The sequence below is a fragment of the Salmo trutta genome, chromosome 33 (assembly GCF_901001165.1).
Source record: "Salmo trutta chromosome 33, fSalTru1.1, whole genome shotgun sequence".
Lineage (NCBI taxonomy): Eukaryota > Metazoa > Chordata > Actinopteri > Salmoniformes > Salmonidae > Salmo > Salmo trutta.
In genome coordinates, this window is record NC_042989.1 from 4,268,681 (window position 1) to 4,292,547 (window position 23,867).

A 23,867-nucleotide genomic window follows, 5' to 3' on the forward strand; every position below is an offset into this window, starting at 1 on the left:
GACGGATTACCAGGACGTGTATTCTGAGCATGCACTGACCAACTGGCAAGTCTCTTCGTTGACATTTTCAACCTGTCCCTTACTGAGTCTGTAATAACAACATGTTTCAAACAGACCACCATAGTCCCTGTGCCTAAGAACACTAAGGTAACCTACCTAAATGACTACCAACCCGTAGGTCTCACGTCTGTAGCCATGAAGTGCTTTGAAAGGCGGGTCATGGCTCACATCAACACCATTATTCCAGAAACCCTAGACCCACTCCAGTTTGCATACCGCCCCAACAGATCCACAGATGATGCAATCTCTATTGCACTCAACACTGCCCTTTCCCACTTGGACAAAAGGAACACCTATGTGAGAATGCTATTCATTGACTACAGCTCAGCATTCAACACCATAGTTCTCTCAAAGCTCATCACTAAGCTAAGGACCGTGGGACTAAACACCTCCCTCTGCAACTGGATCCTGGACTTCCTGACGGGCTGCCCCCAGGTGGTAAGGGTAGGGAACAACACATCCGACATGCTGATCCTCAACACGGGGGCACCTCAGGGGTGCGTGCTCAGTCCCCTCCTATACTCCCTGTTCACTCATGACTGCATGGCCAAGCATGACTCCAACACAACAGTGGTAGGCCTGATCACCGACAATGAAGAGACAGCCTATAGAGAGGAGGTCAGAGACCTGGCAGTGTGGTGCCAGGACAACAACCTCTCCCTCAACGTGATCAAGACAAAGGAGATGATTGTGGACTATAGGAAAAGGAGGACAGAGCACGCCCCCATTCTCATCGACGGGGCTGTAGTGGAACAGGTTGAGAGCTTTAAGTTCCTTGGTGTCCACATCACCAACAAACTATCATGGTCTAAACACACTAAGACAGTCGTGAAGAAGGCACGACAAAGCCTATTCCCCCTCAGGAGACTGAAAACATTTTGCATGGGTTCTCAGATCCTCAAAAGGCTCTACAGCTGCACCATCGAGAGCATCCTGACTGGTTCCATCACTGCCTGGTATGGCAACTGCTCGGCCTCTGACCACAAAGCACTATAGAGGGTAGTGCGTATGGCCCAATTCATCACTGGGGCCAAGCCCACGCCATTCAGGACCTCTATAGCAGGCGGTGTCAGAGGAAGGCCCTAAAAATTGTCAAAGACTCCAGCCACCCAAGTCATAGACTGTTCTCTCTGCTACCGCACGGCAAGCGGTTCCGGACGCCAAGTCTAGGTCCAAGAGGCTTCTTAACAGCCTCTATCCCCAACCCATAAGACTCCTGAACAGCTAATCAAAGGGCTACCCAGACCCCTCTTTTACGCTGCTGCTACTCTCTGTTTATTATCTATGTATGGTCACTTTAACACTACCTACATGTACATATTTCTTCAACTACCTCGACTAACCAGTGCCACCGCACATTCACTCTGTACTGGTACCCCCTTTATATAGCCTCGCTATTGCTATTGTTATTTTACTGCTGCTGTTTAATTATTTGTTACTTTTATTTTCTATCTTTTTTTTACTTAACACGTTTTTCTTCTTAACTTCTTAAAGCATTGTTGGTTAAGGGCTTCTAAGTAAGCATTTCACTGTAAGGTCTACTACATCTGTTGTATTCTGCGCATGTGACAAATACAATTTGATTTGATCACTGTGTCCATCATTTATACAGTCATTCATAATATTCAACTCAGGTCACATATTATTGATGCACATTGCAATCGTCACTTTGCTCATCCATCCCTCAGGTAATCCACTCCAAGAACCTCCTGCGTAGTGGGACTCTGGTTGGCTCTTTCAAACTGGATGTAGGCACCGTCTACTCGCATCCAGGTCAGGGAGGAATAGTTGGAAACATAGTAGCTACTAGTGACCTATGTCTATACTCAATGACTTTGGTACTGATCAGTATACCTCACATATGAATGTCGCTTATTTGTATTTTTTTTGTCTAATAGAACACCAGTTTTTCCACAAATGGGCCCTTCTCTCTGACCCTGATGACATCACTGCCGGTTGCAAAGGTTACATTAAATGTGACATCGCCGTCGTGGGGAAAGGAGACAACATCAAGACTCCACACAAGGCCACCGAAACCGATGAAGATGACATAGAAGGGTAAACGACCAACGTATTATTGGGGATATGAGTGTAGTAGTAATAATGTAGTAGTAATACTGTAGTAGTAATTTAGTAATAATAGTGTAGTAATAACGCAGTAATAATACTGCAGTAGTAATAATTTGTCGGTAATACTGTAGTAATAATACGGCAGTAGTAACACTGTAGTAGTAATAATGTTGTAATAATACTGTCGTAGTAATAATCTATCAGAAATAAAAAAGTAATACTACTGTAGTGGTAATACTGTAGTGGTAATAATGTAGTAATAATACTGCAGTAGTAACAATTTATCAGTAATAATGTAGTAATAATACTGTTGTAGTAATAACACTGTAGAAGTAATAATTTATCAGTAATACTGTAGTAATAATACTGCAGTAGTAATACTGAAGTAGTAATAATGTGGTAATAATACTGTAGTAGTAATAATGTAGTAATAATACTGTAGTAGTAATAATTTATCTGTAATACTGTAGTAATAATACTGCAGTAGTAATACTGTAGTAGTATAATAATGCTGTAATAATACTGTAGTAGTAATACTGTAGTAGTAATAATGATGTAATAATACTGTAGTAGTAATAAGGTAGTAATAATACTGTGGTAGTAATAATGTAGTAATAATGCTGTAGCAGTAATACTTGATCAGTAATAATGTAGTAATAATTTATCGGTAATACTGTAGTAATAATACTGCAGTGGTAATACTGTAGTAATACTACTGTAGTAGTTATACTGTCGTAGTAATAATGTAGTAATAATACTGTGGTAGTAATAATGTGGCAATAATACTGTAGTAGTAATAATTTATCGTAATACTGTAGCAATACTGCGGTAGTAATACTGTAGTAGTAATAATGCAGTTATAATACTGTAGTAATAATACTGTAGTAGTAATAATGTATAAGTAATACTGTAGTAATAATACTGCAGTAGTAGTAATAATGTAGTAATAATACTGCGATGGTAAAACTGTAGTAGTAACAATGCCGTAATAATACTGCGGCAGTAATACCGCAGTAGTAATAATGTAGTAATAATACTGTGGTGATAATCATTTATGAGTAATACTGTAGTAATAATACTGCAGTAGTAATACTGTAGTAGTAATAATGTAGTAATAATACTGTGGTAGTAAAACTGTAGTCGTAATACTGTAGCAATAAAAGCAGCAATAGGCCAAGCTCTAGAGTTCCTGTGACAGCTCTCCCATCTCACAATTCTTGATTACTTACTATTGCTGTTTTAGTCATAGAGATACAATGCAATGTGTTACAAGTGTTTGTCTTTAATTCTGTGGTTTCAGTAACCTCCTGTTACCTGAGGGGGTTCCCGCGGAGCGTCAGTGGGCTCGCTACTATGTGAAGATCTACAGAGCTGAGGGCCTTCCCAAGATGAACACCAGCATCATGGCTAATGTCAAGAAGGCTTTCATTGGGGAGAACAAGGACCTTGTGGACCCTTATGTACAAATACTCTTCGCTGGCCAGAGGGTAAGTAATAGCACTGTTCTGTTGCTGTGCTGTGTTATGTTATGTTATGTTACATTACGTTAAGCTATGTTACATTATGTTATTCTATGCTATGTTAAAGTACAATGGTGAGAGAAAGTTTGTGAACCCTTCAGGATTTTCTGTATTTCTGCATACATTTGGCCTAAAATATGATCAGATCTTCATCTAAGTTCTAATAATAGATCAAGTGAACATGATTAAACAAATAACACTTTTAAAAAAATGTATTGAGCAAATTGGTCCAACATTCAACTTCTTTGTTGGGAAAAATATGTGAACCTCTAGATTAATCAGCTCAATTAAGTGATTTAAAGTATTCAAAAGTGTCGTATTTGGTCCCATATTGGAAAAAATATGTGACTCTAGAAGCTCATTGGATGCATTTGCAGTTTATTCGGGTTATGTTTTGGCTAACAGGAACTGAATGGTGAATAATGTCTACCATTTTGGAGTCACTGTTATTGTTATTAAGAATATAATATTTCTACATTCATGTGGATGCTACCACGATTATGGATAATCATGAATAGATCATTAATAATGATGAGTGAGAAGGTTACAGAGGCAAAAAGATCATACCCCCTCCAACAAATGCTAATCTCCCCTGTTATTGGTAATGGTGAGATGTTACATGTTTTGTTGTAGCCTCTGTAACTTTCTCATTCATCATTATTTATGTTTTTTCTTAAATGGCATTATCAGGATTAATATAGAAGTCTTCAGAAGCATCTCATCTACTCACTTATAAAGAAAATGACTCCAGTCATCATTCGCCATTCAGTTACTATTGGGCAAAATATCTTCCAAAACACTACCAAAACAAGCTTGATGTTGTCATTGTAGCAAGGACAATGGGACCAAATACTAAACGTGTGACTGCTTTACTACACTTAATTGAGCAGATTAATCTAGAGCAGTGGTTCCCAAACTTTTTATAGTCCCGTACCCCTTCAAACATTTAACCTCCAGCTGCGTACCCCCTCTAGCACCAGGGTCTGCGCACTCTCAAATGTTTTTTTTGTTGTTGCCATCATTGTAAGCCTGCCACACACACACTATACGATACATGTATTAAACATAAGAATGAGTGTGAGTTTTTGTCACAACCCGGCTCGTGGGAAGTGACAAAGAGCTCTTATAGGACCAGGGCACAAATAATAATATAATAATAATCAATCATTTTGCTCTTTATTTAGCCATCTTATATACAAAACCTTATTTGTTCATAAAAAATGGTGAATAACTCACCACAGTTTAATGAGAAGGGTGTGCTTGAAAGGATGCACATAAGTCTGCAGTGTTGGGTTGTATTGGAGAGAGTCTCAGTCTTAAATCATTTTCCACACACGCCTGTATTTATTTTTCATGCTAGTGAGGGTGGAGAATCCACTCTCACATATTTACGTGGTTGCAAAGGGCATTTGTGTCTTAACAGCGCGATTTGCTAAGGCAAGAAACTCTGAAAGCAGCCCTATCCAGAAATCTGGCAGTGGCTTCTGATTAAATTACATTTTCACAGAACCGCTTGTTGCAATTTCGAATAGGCTCTCTTGTTCAGATATCGGTAAGTGGACTGGAGGTAGGGAATGAAAGGGATAATGAATCCAGTTGTATGTGTCATCCGTTTCGGAAAGTACCTGTGTAATTGCTCACCCAACTCACTCAGTTGCTTCGCTATATCACGTTTGACATTGTCCGTAAGCTTGAGTTCATTTGCACACAAAAAATCATACAATGATGGAAAGACCTGTGTGTTGTCCTTGTTAATGCAGACAGAGAAGAGCTCCAACTTCTTAATCATAGCCTCAATTTTGTCCCCCACATTGAATAGGCCAGTCGTGTGAGAAACTCGTCATCATGCAAGCGGTCAGACAAGTGAAAATTATGGTCAGTAATGAAAACTTTAAGCTCGTCTCTCAATTTAAAAAAACATGTCAATACTTTGCTCCTTGACAACCAGCGCATTTCTGTATGCTGTAAAAGCGTTACATGGTCGCTGCCCATATCATTGCATAATGCAGAAAATACACGAGAGTTCAGGGGCCTTGCTTTAACAAAGTTAACCATTTTCATTGTAGTGTCCAAAACGTCTTTCAAGCTGTCAGGCATTCCCTTGGCAGCAAGAGCCTCTCGGTGGATGCTGCAGTGTACCCAAGTAGCGTCGGGAGCAACTGCTTGCACACACGTTACCACTCCACTATGTCTCCCTGTCATGGCTTTTGCGCCATCAGTACAGATACCAACACTGTCAGGTGTGTGCGTACTGGTAGCGAAGTCAGGTGCAGGAGAGCAGAGATTTGTGAACAGGCGCACACTTTATTGAGGCAAAACAGTCACAAGAATTATGTTTAACAATAAACATCTTCGTGAAAATACCACGGAAAAAAACAAATCAGTCAACAATAGACACGTAACACAAACAATCTTTCACAAAGACATGACGGGGAACAGAGGAATAAATACATGTAGATTGATTGGGGAATGAAAACCAGGTGTGCAGGGAACAAGACAAAACAAATGGATACGTGAAAAATGGAGCGGCGATGGCTAGAAAGCCGGGGACGTCGACCGCCGAACGCCACCCGAACAAGGAGAGGAGCCGACTTGACCACCAAAGTCCATTTGATGTCACAAAGCTGTCGAGTACTTAAAAAATATCCTCTCATGTTGCCCTGGTTTCCAGTGGTTTGCAGAAGAGGATGTCTTCCTTAATTGACTCCCCATAAACGTAACGGACATATACAAGGAGCTGTGCCAGGCCCACCACGTCTGTTGACTCATACAGCTGTAACGAATAGAATTCTGGCTTGTATGCGAAGCTGTAATTGTTTCAAAAAATCTCCTGCCATGTCACTGATGCGTCATGAAACAGTGTTGTTTAATGAAGATATTGTCTGTATAGTTTTTTTGGGCCTTTTCCCCCAGCATTGTCTCAACCATATCCACGGCAGCAGGAAGAATTAAGTCCTCCACAATAGTATGGGGCTTGCCTGTCCTCACCACTCGGTAGCTCACCATATAAGATGCTTCTAGCCCCTTCTTATTAATGGTATCTGTTGCTTTTATACATGTCTTACTACTCGAAAGTCGTCTTTATTCTCGCTCAAAAAACTCCTGTGGCTTAATTTTGAAATTGTCATGTTTCGTTTGTATATATCTGCGCAAGAGTGAAGGATTTCCGTGAGAGAGTAACGGTTAATGTGATTGGATGTTAATTATTTGACGAGGCTACCTGTATTTGACATTGTGTTGTTATTTCGCTGAACACTACATGGTTTAATTTTATTTTAGGCATTGAAACAAGGCTACTCAGGCGAGAAAAAAACCTCACCTAAATGTATAGCCCCGTTGGAAAATATAAATGTACTGTTTGAAAATGTGAAGATTTTTTTGTTTTTGTATTTTTATTATTATATATAGATTTTTTAAATGTGAATCCCATTTTTATTTGGTGTACCCCCGACGGCACTGCGCGTACCCCCGTACCCCAGTTTGGGAATACCTGATCTAGAGGTTCACATATTTTTTCCGACAAAGAAATCGAATGTTGGACCAATTTGCACAATAAATAAATGAAAAACTACAATTGTTTTTGTTATTTGTTTAATCATGTTCACTTTATCTATTATTAGGACTTAGAAGATCTAATCACATTTTACGTCAAATTTAAGCAGAAATACAGAAAATCCGAAATGGTTCACAAACTTTCTCTCATCATTGTATACTATGCTATGTTATGTTATATGCAATGGGCACAACTTGTTTTATTGTATTGTTTATGTGGACTGCTTTGTGATCCCAGGGGAAAACATCTATCCAGAAGAGCAGCTACGAGCCAATCTGGAACGAGCAGATCGTCTTCACTGAGATGTTTCCGCCGCTCTGCAAACGCATGAAGGTCCAGATCCGAGACTCAGACAAAGTGAACGACGTGGCCCTCGGAACACACTTCATTGACCTGAGAAAGATCGCCAATGATGGAGACAAAGGTTCTTCAGTGTAGAAATGTTTCCCTTAATTCAGAAGATACTGTGTATTGTGTTTCTTTCTTGTGTCTTTCATTTGTTATATTTGGTGTTTGTATGGAGTAAAGGAAAGTGCAATAGGTGCCAAGACCCAGCTGGAGCAAATTGTGAAAGTGTTACCTCATGAAATACTCTGACAAATTGTAACCGACAAGAGAGGTGTTTTGCGGTTTGCCAGTGTGTGATCCGCAGTTGGCTGTGTTACCGCTCCAATCTCCAAAAGCGCTTGCCAAATTGCCATGCTCTTTGCACCCATACTCTGCCAGGCTTCCTTCCCACCCTGGGTCCGGCTTGGGTGAACATGTATGGCTCCACTCGTAGCTACACCATCATGGATGAGCACCAGGACCTGAACGAGGGTCTGGGGGAGGGGGTGTCCTTCAGAGCCCGCCTGCTGCTCAGCCTAGGTGTGGAGATCCTGGACACCTCCTCCCCGGATATCATGAGCTCCACCGAGGTGCAGGTGGAGGGGGTGCCTAACATCTCAGAGGTGGGTCTCACACACATGCATGTATGTAAATATTCACACACGCTTGCCCGTACACACACACACACACACGCACGCACGCACACACACGCACGCACGCACGCACGCACGCACGCACGCACGCACGCACACACACACACACACACACACACACACACACACACACACACACACACACACACACACACACGCACACACACTGTCTCTACCACTTTCTCTCTCTCTCTCTGTGTGTCTCTCTCTCTTTGTGTCTCTCTGTGTGTGTGTCTCTCTCTCTGTCTCTCCCTCCCTCTCATGGGTGACTGCTCAAGCAGATAAACCCTCCTATTGTGACTCACAGCTCACAACAAACAGGTCATCACAGTGCAATCTGACTAAATTATTGATCATCTTTATTTAGCCAATCGCTGATGCTACATTATTAACTGACTGTTTCCATTAATAGAGGTATTTTTATGTGTTCAGACAATGTAAGTCACACAATAGAGCCAGTCGAGCGAGAGAGCGTCTATGTAAGCGTCTCTGGTCTTTGCCATAGTCCTGAACTAGAGCTCTGCATGCTCAGTATGCTCATCATTTGAAATACTCACCATACTCTTATACACTATATTTTCATATATCAGACACCATATAGTACACATCACAGCATTATCAAGGCATACATCTCCAGTTAATGCTGATTGGCTGATATCTCCAGTTAATGCTGATTGGCCGTGGTATATTGGCCCTATACCACACCCCCTCGGGCCTTATTGCTTAATTATAAACTGGGTTGTTCGAGCCCTAAATGCTGATTGGCTGACAGACGTGGTATATCAGACTGTAAACCACGGGTAAGACAAAAAAAATATTTTTACTGCTCTAATTACATTGGTAACCAGTTTATAATAGCAATAAGGCACCTCTGGGGTTTGTGGTGGCTAAGAACATCCCTTAGCCATGGTATATTGGCCATATACTACACCCCCTCATGCCTTATTGCTTAATAATCACATATGAGGGTGTCCATATTAAAGGGATACTTCGGGATTTTGGCAATGTACTTGCCCAGAGTCAGATGAACTCGTGGAAACAATTTTTATCGCTCCGTGTCCAGTATGAAGGAAGCTAGGTAATTTCGCGAGCCAATGCTAACTTGCGTTAGCACAATGACAGAATGACAATGCTAGCATGCTATTAGATACCCATAGACTAACGCTAGTAAGCATTGGCTCGCGAAACTACCGCTAACTCATTAAAATGGTATCCATGAGTTCATCTGGGGAAGTAGATAAAGGGCATCTTTGCCAAAATCCCAAAGTATCCTTTCAGTCTTTGTCTCTCCGTCCATCCAGGACACCACTGTGAAAGTGGAGGTGTTCTTCCTGATAATGTTTTCCATATGAATATTTATGTCTCTCCTCCCTATCCATCCAGAATTCCACTGGGAAGGTGGAAGAATTATTCCTGTTATAATGTATGTCCATGTTAATCTTTGTGTCTCTTCATCTAGAGCGCCACAGGGAAAGTAGAGGAGTTCTTCCTCTTCGGGGTGTTCCTGGAGGCCACCATGATTGACAGGAAGATCGGGGACAAACCAATCAGCTTCGAGGTTACAATAGGTCGGTAGCTTCAATACTCACTCCCCTTGACATCAGTGCATGATCTATGCAAAGTTAAGCCACATTGAACTCAGGTTAGCATTCAGCCCTATTGTATCAATAAAACTGACTTCACTTTATACCATAATACTAAGGCAGCAGGTAGCACATGTAGGGCAGGTTTCTCGGATACAGATTAAGCCTAGTCCTGTGTTTTTTTAGTCTATAGGACTAAGCTTAATCGGTGTCTGGGAAACCAATCTTTGATGATCTGTATATTGTCATGTTCGTCATCACATTTTAAACTTGCGTCTTTTAACTAGGTAACTATGGGAGCGAAATTGACGGCGTGACCAAACCCAAATCGAGTAGCGGGAAGAAGAGTGGGGGAGACGGAGATGAAGAGGAGTCAGAGCTGATCCAAGGATCCAGTGATGAAGAGGAGGGGGATGATAATGACCTGGTCTCAGTATCCTCCACCCCGCCCATGAAACCGGTCATCACCGACAGGTCAGACCCCAACACACACATAAGCAGAGTACTACAGCGGGGAAAGCTGGTTGAAATGATGTTAGTTCTGCTTGTGAACTAGTTCTTATAACAATAACTTCAGCTAGTTTTCCAACTGGGATTGTTGTTCACTGCAACCAGATCGTAGATCTCACTAGGTCAGGTTTCAGTGTCTCTCTTTATGCATTTCAAACTTTCAGAAACTATTTCCACCTGCCTTACTTTGAGAAGAAGCCATGTATTTACATCAAGAGCTGGTGGCAGGACCAGAGAAGACGATTGTACAATGCCAACATCATGGACAACATCGCAGATAAACTGGTGAGTCAGTCAATCACCTTAATACCCATCAAAATGTGTAAAAACAACATAATTACTACATTATTTTCTAGTGTTGGGGGAAAAATCTTGTGATAATATTGTATCGTGAGGTCCCTGGCAATTCCCAGCACTGTTATTTTCACTTTCAACAACATTATTAAAGCATCCTAATGTTCTAACATGTCTATAACACTGTGTCAACAGGAGGAGGGTCTGAACGATGTTCAGGAGGTCATTAAGACAGAGAAGGCCTATCCGGAACGCAGACTGAGAGGGGTCCTGGAGGATCTCGGCAACGGATGCAGGTGTCTACTTACCCTTTCCACACTACTGAGCCTAGCCAAGCCATACTTGCTCTCTACTTACTTACACAATTATGGCACCCTATTCCCTATGTAGTGCACTACTTTTGACCAGGTCTCTGGTCAAAATTAGTGCACTATTTAGGGAATAGGGTGCCATTTGGGATGCAGATATGGCTAACATTTAATTATTTCTTCAGTCAATTTCTGACTCTGGCTAACAATGACCAGAATCAGACTGGGAGGACCAAGCTGGACAAGGAGAGACTCAAGTCCTGCATGAGGGAACTGGTACGGCACACATGAGCCAAAGAATATTGTGATGTTTTTATATATTATGTTGGTAACACCACAGAATGACATATATAATTATATACTGTGTATTATCTTTGTGGGTAACACTTTACTCAAAGCCTACATGTATAATACATTATGATGTGGTTATAATGCATTGTAAGACTTGTTTGTATAGCCCTCCTACTACATTTCACAGACGCTCTTATCCGGAGTGACTTACATACGTTTTCAAAATGGTTCATACTAGTCCCCCGTGGGAATCAAACCCACAACCCTGGCGTTGCAAGTGCCCTGCTCTACCAACTGAGCCACACGGGACCACCATTACTATTATATCTACTATTTTATCTTATTGATTCATATTGTGTTTTTGTGCTAAAAATGATCATCGTCTCGTTGTGTGTGCTTGTAGGAGAGCATAGGTCAGCAGGCAAAGACCATCAGGACGCAGGTGAAGAAGAACACAGTGAGAGATAAGATCAAGCTGGTTCAGAACTTCCTCCAGAAGCTCAGGTTCCTAGCTGATGAGGTAAGTCAGTAAGGGGTGCATATACCGTATGTACATCATTTGTTAATACATCTAAAACTATTGATAGCATTCTAGAAGTCTTTGTTCATCTTTCTTTTCTTTTATCGTATATGTATATATGTTTGAACTACACATTTTCCAAGAAATATTTGTTTGATTGGTTGGTTGTTTGGTTCCTCTACGTGTAATTGCAGCCGCAGCACAGCATTCCTGACGTCTACATTTGGATGATGAGTAACAACAAGCGTATTGCCTACGCCCGTGTCCCCTCCAAAGACATCCTGCACTCCGTGGTGGACGAGGAGACTGGGAAGGACTGTGGCAAAGTCAAAACCATCTTCTTCAAGGTCTGTGCATAGTTACTCTACATCCGTAACCAAACCAATGCATGCTTCCTCTTCCAATGTCTGCTTATTGATTTGGCTTGAAATTCATTAGATTGTATTATTTACAGCCATCCCTTTTTCGCTAGTTCTGAATCACTACTGGTGTGTCCATCTGATTTTCCATTCATGTATTTGCCTTATCACCCCAGCTGCCTGGTAAGAAGGGCTTTGGTGCAGCTGGCTGGACAGTGCAGGCTAAGACAGAGATCTACCTGTGGCTGGGTCTGAACCGTCAGAGGAAGGACTTCCTGTCTGGGCTGCCCAACGGCTTTGAGGAGAACAAGATGCTGAAAGGACCTGGCTCGCACTCTGCTCCCCCCATCAGCCTCACCTACATGAGTAAGGGAGACCGATGGTGTCCGATGAGCCGCGTATATCACCACGCATAAGGGATAACTAAGGAATCTCATGGATAAGAGCTTACATTATCTGTGGTCTACATGAGTAAGGGAGATGATAATGTCCCGTGCATGTGTACACATCTCCATAGAAATAGAATGATTTGAGTAGACAAATCCCTTGGCCTTACCCCTGTGGTCTTAGGTCTTAGGGACCACCAGGCTGCCCTCAGACCGTCAGGGAACTTTGACTTTGAATCTAAATGTATTTTCTTAAAATTCAAATTTTGTGCACATATTGTATCACTATGAATAAGGGAAACTAGAGTATCTCATTGATAAATGCTTGTGAATCTTCCCCCTCCACAGTGAAGCAGATCTTCCAGCTGAGGGTCCATATGTATCAGGCTCGCAGCCTGTTTGCAGCAGACAGCAGCGGCCTCTCAGACCCCTTTGCCAGGGTCTTCTTCTCCACACACAGCCAGGTCACAGAGGTAGGACAACATGGTGCAGAATGGTGAATGAGAGTAACAAGATGGTGAGTGAATTTAATGAATCGATGAATGAATATCACTCTCTGTCCAGGTGCTGAATGAGACACTGTGCCCCACCTGGGACCAGCTGATGGTGTATGACAACGTAGAACTGTTTGGAGAAGTCGGAGAACTGAGGGACGACCCGCCTATCATCGTCATAGAAATCTATGACCAGGACACGGTGGTAAGCACGATGCCTGGTTAGAACTCATGTCAGAACAGATCTATCATAACAGATTCTATCTAAATTTCAATTGATCATCTGACAACGCATACAGTCGTTTAGATTTCCAGACCACTCTTTCCTTGCTGCTCAAGTCGTCTAAGTAACATAAATGTCATTCAAATATGAATTAGGCTCTGCATTTGAATGAGATACTGTAGCATGTACTTTGTTAGCGTCATTGTAAAAGAATGTGGCACCTTATATGTTTATCAGATTGGACAGAATTGTTATGAATTATATTTGAAAGAATGTATATGTTGACTCAACTGATGATCATACAATTTATTCCTGAACATAAACACCATTGTTTTGGATGACCTTTACTCTGGATAAGTAGAGTGTGAACTGAATTCTGATTGACAGTTTGTAGTAGCGTTATGCTCCAAGGCAGGGCTCTCCAACCCTGTTCCTGGAGAGCTACCCTCCTGAAGTTTTTTACTCCAGTCCCAGTTGTAACGAGCCTGATTCAGTCACATGGATTCAGTTTATCAACCAGCTAATTATTACAATCAGGTGTGCTAGATTAAGGTTGGAGCGAAAACCTACAGGACGGTAGCTCTCCAGGAACAGGGTTGGAGAGCCTTGGCCCAAGGCATGCAAGAGGTATAAGATTTAGCTGAAACGACAAATTCACTGGACATCAGCCTTATCCCTCTTGCATTCCTTCAATGAAAGCTTGTTGCTTATGTGGTACAGTGGTTATGTTTGGGTGTCTTGCCATTGTTTTCTAGCCTGGTCCCAGATCTGTTTGTGCGTATAGATAACTCCTATGGTCGAGTTGTCAAAGCATTACAAACAGATCTGGAACCAGGCTAGTTGTTCTTCATTGTTCTGTTGTGTTTTCTTGAGCTTTGAAGCATGTGCATTGTCAAGCCATGCTTCTGTGTTAGGTAAAGCTGATGCCATACTTAACTTATTGATGAATGACGTGCCATGAAGACCCTTTATTGTATTTCTTATGGTACTGTTTTTAAATGTCACATTTTTCTCTTAAAACGCTTGTAATGTAAACACCGGCCAATTTCCTTGGATTGTAGATTGTACAGTATACCAAAGAGACCATTCTTTCAAATATTTAAACCTTAATATTTGTGGATGTAGTGTGGACCTTGATTTACCACAGATGTTTAAGGTTATATTTGATTGTATCCCATGTTATGATGTGACTCCAGGGCAAAGCAGAGTTCATGGGCAGGACCTTCGCCAAGCCTATAACCAAGATGGCGGATGAACACTACGGACCTCCACGTTTCCCCCCCCAACTAGAGTACTACCAGATCTATAGGGGGAACTGCACCGCTGGAGAAATGCTGGCGGCCTTCGAACTGCTGCAGGTGAGCCCGGCAATAGGTCAACTTTCCACACTATTTGTCTAAGAGTAGAGGGAAATTGGTTGGTAGAAGTTGAAAGTTGACTTTCAAGTTGCCTTTCAAAGTTGATGTATTCAGAGATTTCCTAGGTCAAAGGTCCAATGCAGTCATTTTTATCTCAATATCAAATCATTGCTGTGTAACAATTAAGTACCTTACTGTGATTGTTTTCCATTAAAATGGTCAAAAATAAACAAAAATAGCTTCTTAGCAAAGGGCAATTTCTCAAGCAAGAATTTTGAAGGACTATCTGGGAGTGGTCTGAGTGGTCTGAGTGGTCTGACCAACTTCACATATAAATGTGGGTTATAGACCTGTCATTATCATGGAAAGCAAGTCTAAGAAGTGGTAGATCAGTTCTATGTGCGCTATTTCTAAGCTTCCCGTTATTAAGTTTCGTTTTTACGTCTTTTACTTTCGGTTTTATACACCAGCTTCAAACAGCTGAAAATACAATGTTTTATGGAAAATATATTTCACAGCGGTTTAGATGGTACAATACACTATAATTACTTGTTTTGTCACATTAACTGCAGTTAAGGAAACTATTTCTGCATAGTGCAACTTTAAAAACTACATCCCACCAAACATGCTGAACTTTCAGGCGGTCTTTTCAATCAGCAAATTTTTATCATCATTTTCACAATTTCACAATATTATTCCAACTTCATTGTGTGGAAATATATATAAAACACAGGAAAATCTTGTGCATTGGGCATTTAAAATCCCCTGGGCCTTTAATAACAGTCAAACAAAATGTCTGCCAGACATGTAATTATAAATGCTTTGATTAGATTCCTAGGGCCACCCAGACTTAAAATGTATACACGCATGTCTGTAAGTCTCTTGAGATAAAAGCCACTTCTAAATGGCATATTTTATATTATAATTATATTATGTCTGTTCATGTTTCAGATTGGTCCTCATGGTAAAGCTGACCTGCCGCCCATCGATGGTCCGACAGACATGGACCGTGGTCCCATCCTACCTGTCCCTCTGGGCATCAGACCAGTCCTCAGCAAGTACAGGATCGAGGTGGGAATTAAACTCCTCTTGGCCTTGAAATACAGGAAGTTTAACTGTAAATATTGCACTGTAAATGTTTATGTAACATATGAAATCCTTATGTACTGCTTATGAATGTAGTATGTATGGGTTATACATGTGTTATGAAGTCCTTATGTAGGTACCCTTTAAATAAAGTGTTACTGAAATGTAGGTGCTGTTCTGGGGCCTGAGGGACCTGAAGAGGGTCAACCTAGCCGCGGTGGACAGGCCTCGTGTAGACATAGAATGTGCTGGTAAAGGAGTCCAGTCTTCCCTCATCCAGAACTACAAGAAAAATCCCAACTTCGGCACCCTGGTTAAGATGTTTGAGGTGGTAAGTTCTTTTTAAAAATCATTCCATCGTTCACCTGGTTATCTCACCTGATAACAACCAAAATATAACGACTTTCCCATGACACTGTGACGGCGTCATGAAAACTAAATCTTTACCTTATTGTAACAATTGGTTGTAATCTGGTTATATGACGTCTTCTTAACCAGACAACCATTTTACAAACAGGAAATGACACCGTAAAGGTGCCACATTTAGCCCATTCATTTACTGTGAGCTTGTGTTCTCCAGGATCTGCCTGAGAACGAGCTGCTCCACCCTCCCCTGAACATCAGAGTGGTGGACTGCAGAGCTTTCGGTCGTTACACCTTGGTGGGGAACCATGCTGTCACCACCCTACGCAAGTTCATTTACCGGGCAGCAGACAAGCACGCCAACAACTGGAACACTCAAGGTACACACACATACACGCACGCACACACGCGCACCTACACACACAAACGAACACACACGCACAAACAAACGCACACCTCGCTGTGCCCTTACACTGTGATTTGTACATACTAACGCAGTCTTTGTCCTCTCGCAGAGGAGATCATTGTCAACTATGAGCCAGAGCCCACCATCAAGAAGATGGAGACCATGGTCAAGCTGGACTCTGTAAGATCTCATGAATGTTAACTTTAGTAATAAACTTGAATAAAAACATCCTAACTGAGTTGTAATATGATTGATATAATTTGTTGTGTGGTATTTTCCAGGGGTCTGATGCTGTGGTTAAAATTGAGGTAGGTGTTATGATGTAGATCTGGGAATGTTTCCTTGTCTCATTGTAGGAGCGATGTTAAAAGTATTTGTAACGTGACATTTTATTTGAAAAGGTTAGTACAGTAGTTTGGAAACAGTAAAAGGCCTATTGCAACCTGCAATCTAACCTTGCGTTGATATTTTAGGAGGATGAGAAGGGAGGGAAGAAGAAGAAAAGGAAGAAAGGAGGAGACGAGGTGGAGGAGGAGGAGTTTGATGAGAGCATGTTGGATTGGTGGTCCAAGTATTTTGCCTCGATCGAAACTCTGATGGAGGTGAGGCCACCAGGGAAAATGGCTACATTTTAATACTCATAATTGAATTTAAAAAGTGATCCTGTCAATATGTATTGGATATTATTGGTTTGTGTGTCTTACTCTGTAGATTCTCAAGGCTCAGGAGGCAGCTATGGCGGATGCTGAGGAGAAAGAGGACCAGGATATTGCTGCTGAGGGCGGCGGTAACAAAAACAATCCTAAACTAATGTGGAAAACCCAAGAGCAGCAAATCTATTAGATCTAAACCATATCTGTACACATTTCATACAAATATATATCGTATTATGTATCATCAATTTAGGTTGTTTAGGTTGTTGATGTTTGTTAATTTGGTAGAAATTGACAAGTAGATACTATGTCTTGTAGATGGTCCAGCATGATTAGATAGTCCAGCATAATCATGAATCTCTGTATATTGATTGAGAGTTTAAAGTAGAATATAATTGTTACGGTAAAAGGGAATGATCATGTTGTCAGGTTATATTCTATGTCCGCTTTCATGTGCCTAATACATGCTGTCCTCTTCAAATCATGACCACCCGTACTACTAACCCTTCACATGACCCCTGACATCTCTGCTGTAGTTCATCACTGCATACATTTACACAGACATGAATCCATGATTTCCATCACTTCATAACTCAGATAATGACCTCCTCCTACTCTCCTGCTATATATTACCATGGGCCTGCCATGAACGTAGACTAAGAATAATATGACTAATAAAACCACATCTAGTGCGTATACAGTGTTATGTATAGCTTTTACATAACATGATACATCAAATATTTATAGAAAACTAACTTGAACAACTGTTTTGGAATCCAAAATGCACTATTATGCAGAGATTGTGTGCGAGATACGGAGACATTATTAAAGTGGCTAGTGTTTCATTTCCTTGAAGTGGCCAGTGATTCCTAATCTATGTCTATAGGCAGCAGCCTCTGATGTGCTGGAGATGGCTGTTTAACAGTCAGTGGTGTATTATAGAATACAATACAGTATATACATATGAAATGGGTGATGCAATATGTAAACACAATTTAAAAGTGACTAAGATACCATAGAATAGCGTTGAGTGCAATTTATACATATGAGATGAGTTATGCTAGATACAGAAACATTATTAAAGTGACTAGTGATCCATTTCTAAAAGTGGTCAGTGATTCCTAATCTATGTCTATAGGCAGCCGCCCCTGATGTGCTGGTGATGGCTGTTTAACAGTCTGATGGCCTTGAGATAGAAGCTGTTTTTCAGTCTCTCGGTCCTAAGTTTAGTGATAAAGTGTATACTCTTAAGCTAAGCTAATGACCTATTCCTATTGGGTAAATCTTGTCTTAGCTATTCTGACTGTTGCACTGGCATTCACTGTATATACTGTTCATTGTGTATACAGTGGGCAAAATACATTGGTTTGCCAACTTGCATGTTGAATTCATGTCTTGAGTGCCCCACCAACTCTCCTCTCCATCTCTCCACCCTCACCCTCACCCCCCTCGTCCCTCACTCCTAACCTATTCTCAGAGATCAAACCTGATAACCCTCTTGTCAAAGGAAAGAGAGGCAAGGGAAAGAAGGAGAAGAAGAAGGCTGGGCCTGGAGACATGCCAGAGAAGAAAAAGCACAACATTGATGAGCTACAGGTATGTGGTTACTCAACAGTGGGCCCCAGTGAGAAAAACTGGTTGATATTATGTTATTACAACCAGAATTGTAATTTCAAACACTTTATCCCAGTTTTACCCACTGGAACCTGTCTCTAAGCTTAAACAAGTCTGGGCAATGGGTTGAAGTCTCTGGGCAGTTTTATACAGTTTGTATACTCTTTATTTGTTGTTGATATGTTTAAATACGTTTTTTTAGAAATTCTGTTTTTAATGTATAGAGTACTTTTTGTATTTCCTCATTAGGTGTACCCCAAGGAGCTGGAGAATGAGTTTGATAACTTTGAAGACTGGCTTCACACCTTCAACCTGTTCAGAGGGAAGGCCGGAGACGACGACGACCAGAACATGGCGGATGAGGACAGGATTATTGGCAAATTCAAAGTAAAACCCCTTTCACACAGAGGGTGTTCCCTTCTTTGTACCTTCTTTTTTGTCGGCGATAGAAGAGAGATGGAACTAGCCCAGTCCCAGATCTTCTTGTGCTGTACAGAGACTGTATAATATATCATATACTGTATAGCCAACTCCTATAGTTCTTGTTCAATGATTATGTCTATACAGCATAAACATATCTGGGACCAGGCTAGAAAGGAACTGGATTCAGTCCGTTATTGTGTTAAATATCACCACAATTGTCCATGTCTGTGTATATTTCAGGGTTCCCTGTGCATGTACAAAGTGCCGGTGTCAGATGAGATGCAGAGGGAGATGGGCTTTGACTCCAACATGGGCATGTTCCAGAACATTCCAACTAATGACCCAATCAACGTCCTAGTCCGGGTCTATATCATCAGGGTATGTACACTACTCTCTATTGTGTACCTACAATAGTACTTATATGTCAGACTCTATGTCATCAGGGTAGTTACACAACACTGCACTCAGGTGAGAGTACAGTGCCTATATAAAGTCTACAACCCCTTTAGGATTAAAATTGATTTCATTGTCATTTTTTCTCAATCTATACAAGATTTTTTTTAAAGTAGAAGAGAAATTCTACAACAAATTTAAGATTAATGAAACATAAAACACTAATATACCTTGATAGGTATTCACCCACAACATGTTAATCAGTGCATGTTTCAAATACCTTTGGCAGCGATCACAGCTGTGAGTCTTCTTGGGTAAGTCTCATAAGAGCTTTGCACACCCGCATTGTCTGCACCCATTATTCTTTTCAAAATTCTTCAAACACTGTCAAGGTGTTGGGGATCATGGCTAGACAGCAATTTTCAAGTCTTGCCATAGATTTTCAAGCAGATTTAAGTCAAAACTCTAATTTGGCCCCTCAGGAACATTCGCTGTCTTCTTCCTAAGCAACTCCAGTGTAGATTTGGCTTTGTGTTTTTAGGTTATTGTCCTGCTGAAAGGTGAATTCCTCTTCCAGTGTCTGGTGTAAAGTAGACTGAAGCAGATTTTCCTCTAGGATTTTTCCTGTGCTTACAGTAGCTCCATCCTGTTTATTTTCATCCTGAAAAACTCCCCAGTCTTTGCCGGTGTCAAGCTTACCCATACCATGATGCAGATACCACCATGCTTGAAAATAAGGAGGCAGTTACTCAGTGACGTGTTGTGTTGGATTTGCCCCAAACATAAGGCTTTGCATTTAGACCAAAAAGTATATTATTTTGCTGTGGTTTTTTGCAGCATTACTTTAGTGCCTTGTTGCATACATATGTATGTTTTTGTAATCTTTTTTATTCTGTATATTTGTATTTTTCTTTTCACTCTGTCATTTTTGTCATTATTGTGGAGTCACTACAATGTTGTTGATCCATCCTCCGTTTTTTTCCCAGGAAGTCTCAAGGTTCTGCTCGCCTGAGTTAAAACACCTTATGATAAGCTGTAGACCATACTATTTACCAAGAGAGTTTTCATCTGTTTTTTTTGTAGCTGTATATTTGTATAGGGCCATAAGCAAACAAGAAAATGCTCATCCCGAGGCGGCGCTCTTAGTGGCCGGGGATTTTAATGCAGGAAAACCGAAATCCGTTTGACTGACCTAATTTCTACCGGTATGTCACCTGTGCAATTAAAGGGAAATAAACTCTAGATCAACTTTACTCCACACACAGAGACGCATACAAAGCTCTCCCCCGTCCATTTGGCAAACGGACCATAACTCTATCCTCCTGATTCCTGCTTACAAGCAAAAACTCTAACAGGAAGTACTCAATACAGAAGTGGTCCGATGAAGCGGACGCTAAGCTACAGGACTGTTTCGCTAGCACAGACTGGAATATGTTCCGGGATTCCTCCAATGGCGTTGAGGAGTTTACCACATCAGTCGCAGGCTTCATTAATAAGTGCATCGAGGACGTTGTCCCCACATACATACATATCCCAACCAGAAGCCTTGGATTACAGGCATCCTCACTGAGCTAAATCCTAGAGCTGCCCCTTTCTAGGAGCAGGACACTAATCCGGACGCTTATAAGAAATTGCTCTACGTCCTCTGACAAACCATCAAACAGGCAAAGCGTCAGGATAGGACTAAGATCGAATCCTACTACACCGGCTCTGACGCTCGTCGGATGTGGCAGGGCTTGCAAACTATCACGGATGATAAAGGGAAACCCAGCTGAGAGCTGCCCAGTGACGCGAGCCTACCAGACGAGCTAAATGCCTTCTATGCTTGCTTCGAGGCAAGCAACACTGAACCATGCGTGAGAGTACCAGCTGTTCCAGAACGACTGTATGATCACGTTCTCCATAGCCAATGTGAGTGAGACCTTTAAACAGGTTAACATTCACAACGCCGCAGGGCCAGACGGGTTACCAGGACGTGTTCTCAGAGCAACAGATCCACAGATGACGCAATCTCTATTACACTCCACACTGCCCTTTCCCACCTCGACAAAATGAACACCTACGTGAGAATGCTGTTCAATGACTACAGCATTCAACACCAGTGTGCTCTCCAAGCACATCACTAGCTAAGGACACTGGGACTGAACACATCCCTCTGCAACTGGACCCTGGACTTCCTGACGGGCCACCTCCAGGTGGTGGTGTTAGGCAACAACACATCTGCCACACTGACCCTTAACACGGGGGCCCCTCCTGCATGCGTGCTCAGTCCCCTCCTGTACCCCTTGTTCATCCACGACTGCGTGGCCGTGCACGACTCCAACACCATCATTAAGTTTGCCGACGACATGACTGTGGTAGGCCTGATGAGACAACCTATAGAGAGGAGGTCAGAGACCTGGCAACGTGTGCCAGATAAAGAAGTTTATCGTGGAATACAGCAAACGGAGGGCCGAACACGCCCCCATTCACACCGACGGGGCTGTAGTGGAGCAGGTCAAGAGCTTCAAGTTCCTCGGTGTCCTAATCACCAAGGACCTATCATGGTCCAAACACACCAACACAGTTGTGAATAGGACACGACAATACCTCTTCCCCCTCAGGAGGCTGAAAATATTTGGCATGGGTCCTCAGATCCTTAAAAAGTTATACAGCTGCACCATTGAGAGCATCTTGACTGGCTGCATCACTGCTTGGTATGGCAACTGCTCGGCATCCGACCGCAAGGCGCTACCGAGGGTCGTGCGTACGGCCCAATAGGTCACTGCGGAAAAACTCCCTGCCATCCAGGACCTCTATACCAGGGGAAGGCCCTAAAAATGGTCAGACTCCAGCCACCCAAGTCTTAGATGGTTTTCTCTGCTACCGCACGGCAAGCAGTACCGGAGTGTCTGGGACAAAAAGGCGCCTTAACAGCTTCCACCCCCAAGCCATAAGACTGCTGAACAGTTAATCAAATGGCTTCCCGGACTATTTACATTGACCCATTTATTATTTATTTCTTTATCTTAATTGTTTTGCACTGACTCTCTTTCACTGGCTGTCTGCACACTCACTCAACTTTACCCACACACTCACACATACTACACTGACACTCCAACACACACACAAACGCACACACATATACACTACATACGCGCACACACACAAAACACACACATGCATATTGACGCCACACACACACATACACACACACACACACACACACACACACACACTTTCATACACTGCTGCTGCTGTGTTTATTATATATCCTGATTGCCTAGTCATTTTTACCCTTACCCACATGCACATACTGTACTACCTCAATTACCTCAACTACCTCGTACCCCTGCACATTCACTCCATCCTGGTACACCATGTGTATAGCCTTGTTATTGTTTTTATTGTTTAATTATTTATTTTTTTATTTAGAAAATGTTTCTTACTTTTTAATGCTGGGAATGGGCTTGTAAGTAAGCATTCAACTGTAAAGACTACAGCTGTTGTAATTCAGCGCATGTGACCAATAACATCTGATTTGATTTGATCACAGCCATTGAACTCTGTAGCTGTTTTAAAATCAACAATGGCCTCATGGTGACTTCCCTAAGCAGTTTCCTTCCTGTCCTGCAGCTCAGTTTAGAAGGACGACTGCATCTTCGATGTGTCTGGGTGGTTTAATACATCATCCACAACATAATTATTATCTTGACCATGCTTAAAGAGATATTCAATGTCTGATTTGTTATTGTTACCCATCTACCAATCATTGCCATTCTTTATGAGGCTTTCCAAAAGCTGCCTGGTCTTTGTAGTTGAATACTTGTCAGAGAGACCTTACAGATGTTGTATGTATGGGAGACAGAGGAAAAGGTAGTCATTCAAAAATCATGTCAACCTCTATTATTTCACACAGAGTGAGTATAACGTATAACTTGTGATTTGCTAAGCCAAATTTCACTTCTGAACTAATTTAGGGTTGGCTAAACAAAGGGGGTGAATACTTATGCAATGACTATATTTGATTTATTAAATATGTATTCATTTGTAAAAATGTGTAGAATTTTCCTTTCACTTTGACATTACAGAGTATTTTGGGTAGATCAATGACAAAAAAATTACAATTAAATGTATTTCAATCCCACTTTATAAGGCAACAAAATGTGAAAGTTTCAAGGGGGTGTAGACTTTCTATAGGCACTGTAAATAAACTACCCTGTGATTATAAACATGTAATGTCTTGATTGTCAAATAAAACGAAATAAAATCTCTCTACTTGATACTTTCCTGCAGGCTACTGACCTGCATCCAGCGGATATCAATGGAAAAGCAGATCCATACATCGCTATCAAACTGGGCAAGTCAGATATCAAAGACAAAGATAACTACATCTCCAAACAACTCAACCCTATCTTTGGCAAGTGAGTGGAGAAGCTCT

At 41.6% G+C, this 23,867-nt stretch overlaps 1 protein-coding gene across 1 annotated transcript in view; it reads left to right on the forward strand.

The window, feature by feature from the left end:
* The window catches only part of LOC115172259 (otoferlin-like), a 29,471-nt gene that overhangs the window by 1,239 nt on the left and 4,365 nt on the right, over positions 1 to 23,867 (forward strand). Inside the window, exons 4-30 of the mRNA XM_029729531.1 lie at positions 1,749 to 1,833; positions 1,959 to 2,118; positions 3,431 to 3,617; positions 7,441 to 7,627; positions 7,930 to 8,153; positions 9,643 to 9,751; positions 10,054 to 10,240; positions 10,441 to 10,561; positions 10,766 to 10,866; positions 11,064 to 11,154; positions 11,573 to 11,689; positions 11,884 to 12,036; positions 12,225 to 12,414; positions 12,783 to 12,907; positions 12,999 to 13,133; positions 14,348 to 14,509; positions 15,461 to 15,580; positions 15,765 to 15,926; positions 16,176 to 16,338; positions 16,474 to 16,544; positions 16,646 to 16,672; positions 16,838 to 16,966; positions 17,076 to 17,151; positions 18,495 to 18,613; positions 18,881 to 19,018; positions 19,295 to 19,432; positions 23,723 to 23,850. Of these exons, the coding sequence (XP_029585391.1) occupies positions 1,749 to 1,833; positions 1,959 to 2,118; positions 3,431 to 3,617; positions 7,441 to 7,627; positions 7,930 to 8,153; positions 9,643 to 9,751; positions 10,054 to 10,240; positions 10,441 to 10,561; positions 10,766 to 10,866; positions 11,064 to 11,154; positions 11,573 to 11,689; positions 11,884 to 12,036; positions 12,225 to 12,414; positions 12,783 to 12,907; positions 12,999 to 13,133; positions 14,348 to 14,509; positions 15,461 to 15,580; positions 15,765 to 15,926; positions 16,176 to 16,338; positions 16,474 to 16,544; positions 16,646 to 16,672; positions 16,838 to 16,966; positions 17,076 to 17,151; positions 18,495 to 18,613; positions 18,881 to 19,018; positions 19,295 to 19,432; positions 23,723 to 23,850 (3,605 nt within the window). The remainder of the gene's footprint in view (positions 1 to 1,748; positions 1,834 to 1,958; positions 2,119 to 3,430; positions 3,618 to 7,440; positions 7,628 to 7,929; positions 8,154 to 9,642; positions 9,752 to 10,053; positions 10,241 to 10,440; positions 10,562 to 10,765; positions 10,867 to 11,063; positions 11,155 to 11,572; positions 11,690 to 11,883; positions 12,037 to 12,224; positions 12,415 to 12,782; positions 12,908 to 12,998; positions 13,134 to 14,347; positions 14,510 to 15,460; positions 15,581 to 15,764; positions 15,927 to 16,175; positions 16,339 to 16,473; positions 16,545 to 16,645; positions 16,673 to 16,837; positions 16,967 to 17,075; positions 17,152 to 18,494; positions 18,614 to 18,880; positions 19,019 to 19,294; positions 19,433 to 23,722; positions 23,851 to 23,867) is intronic.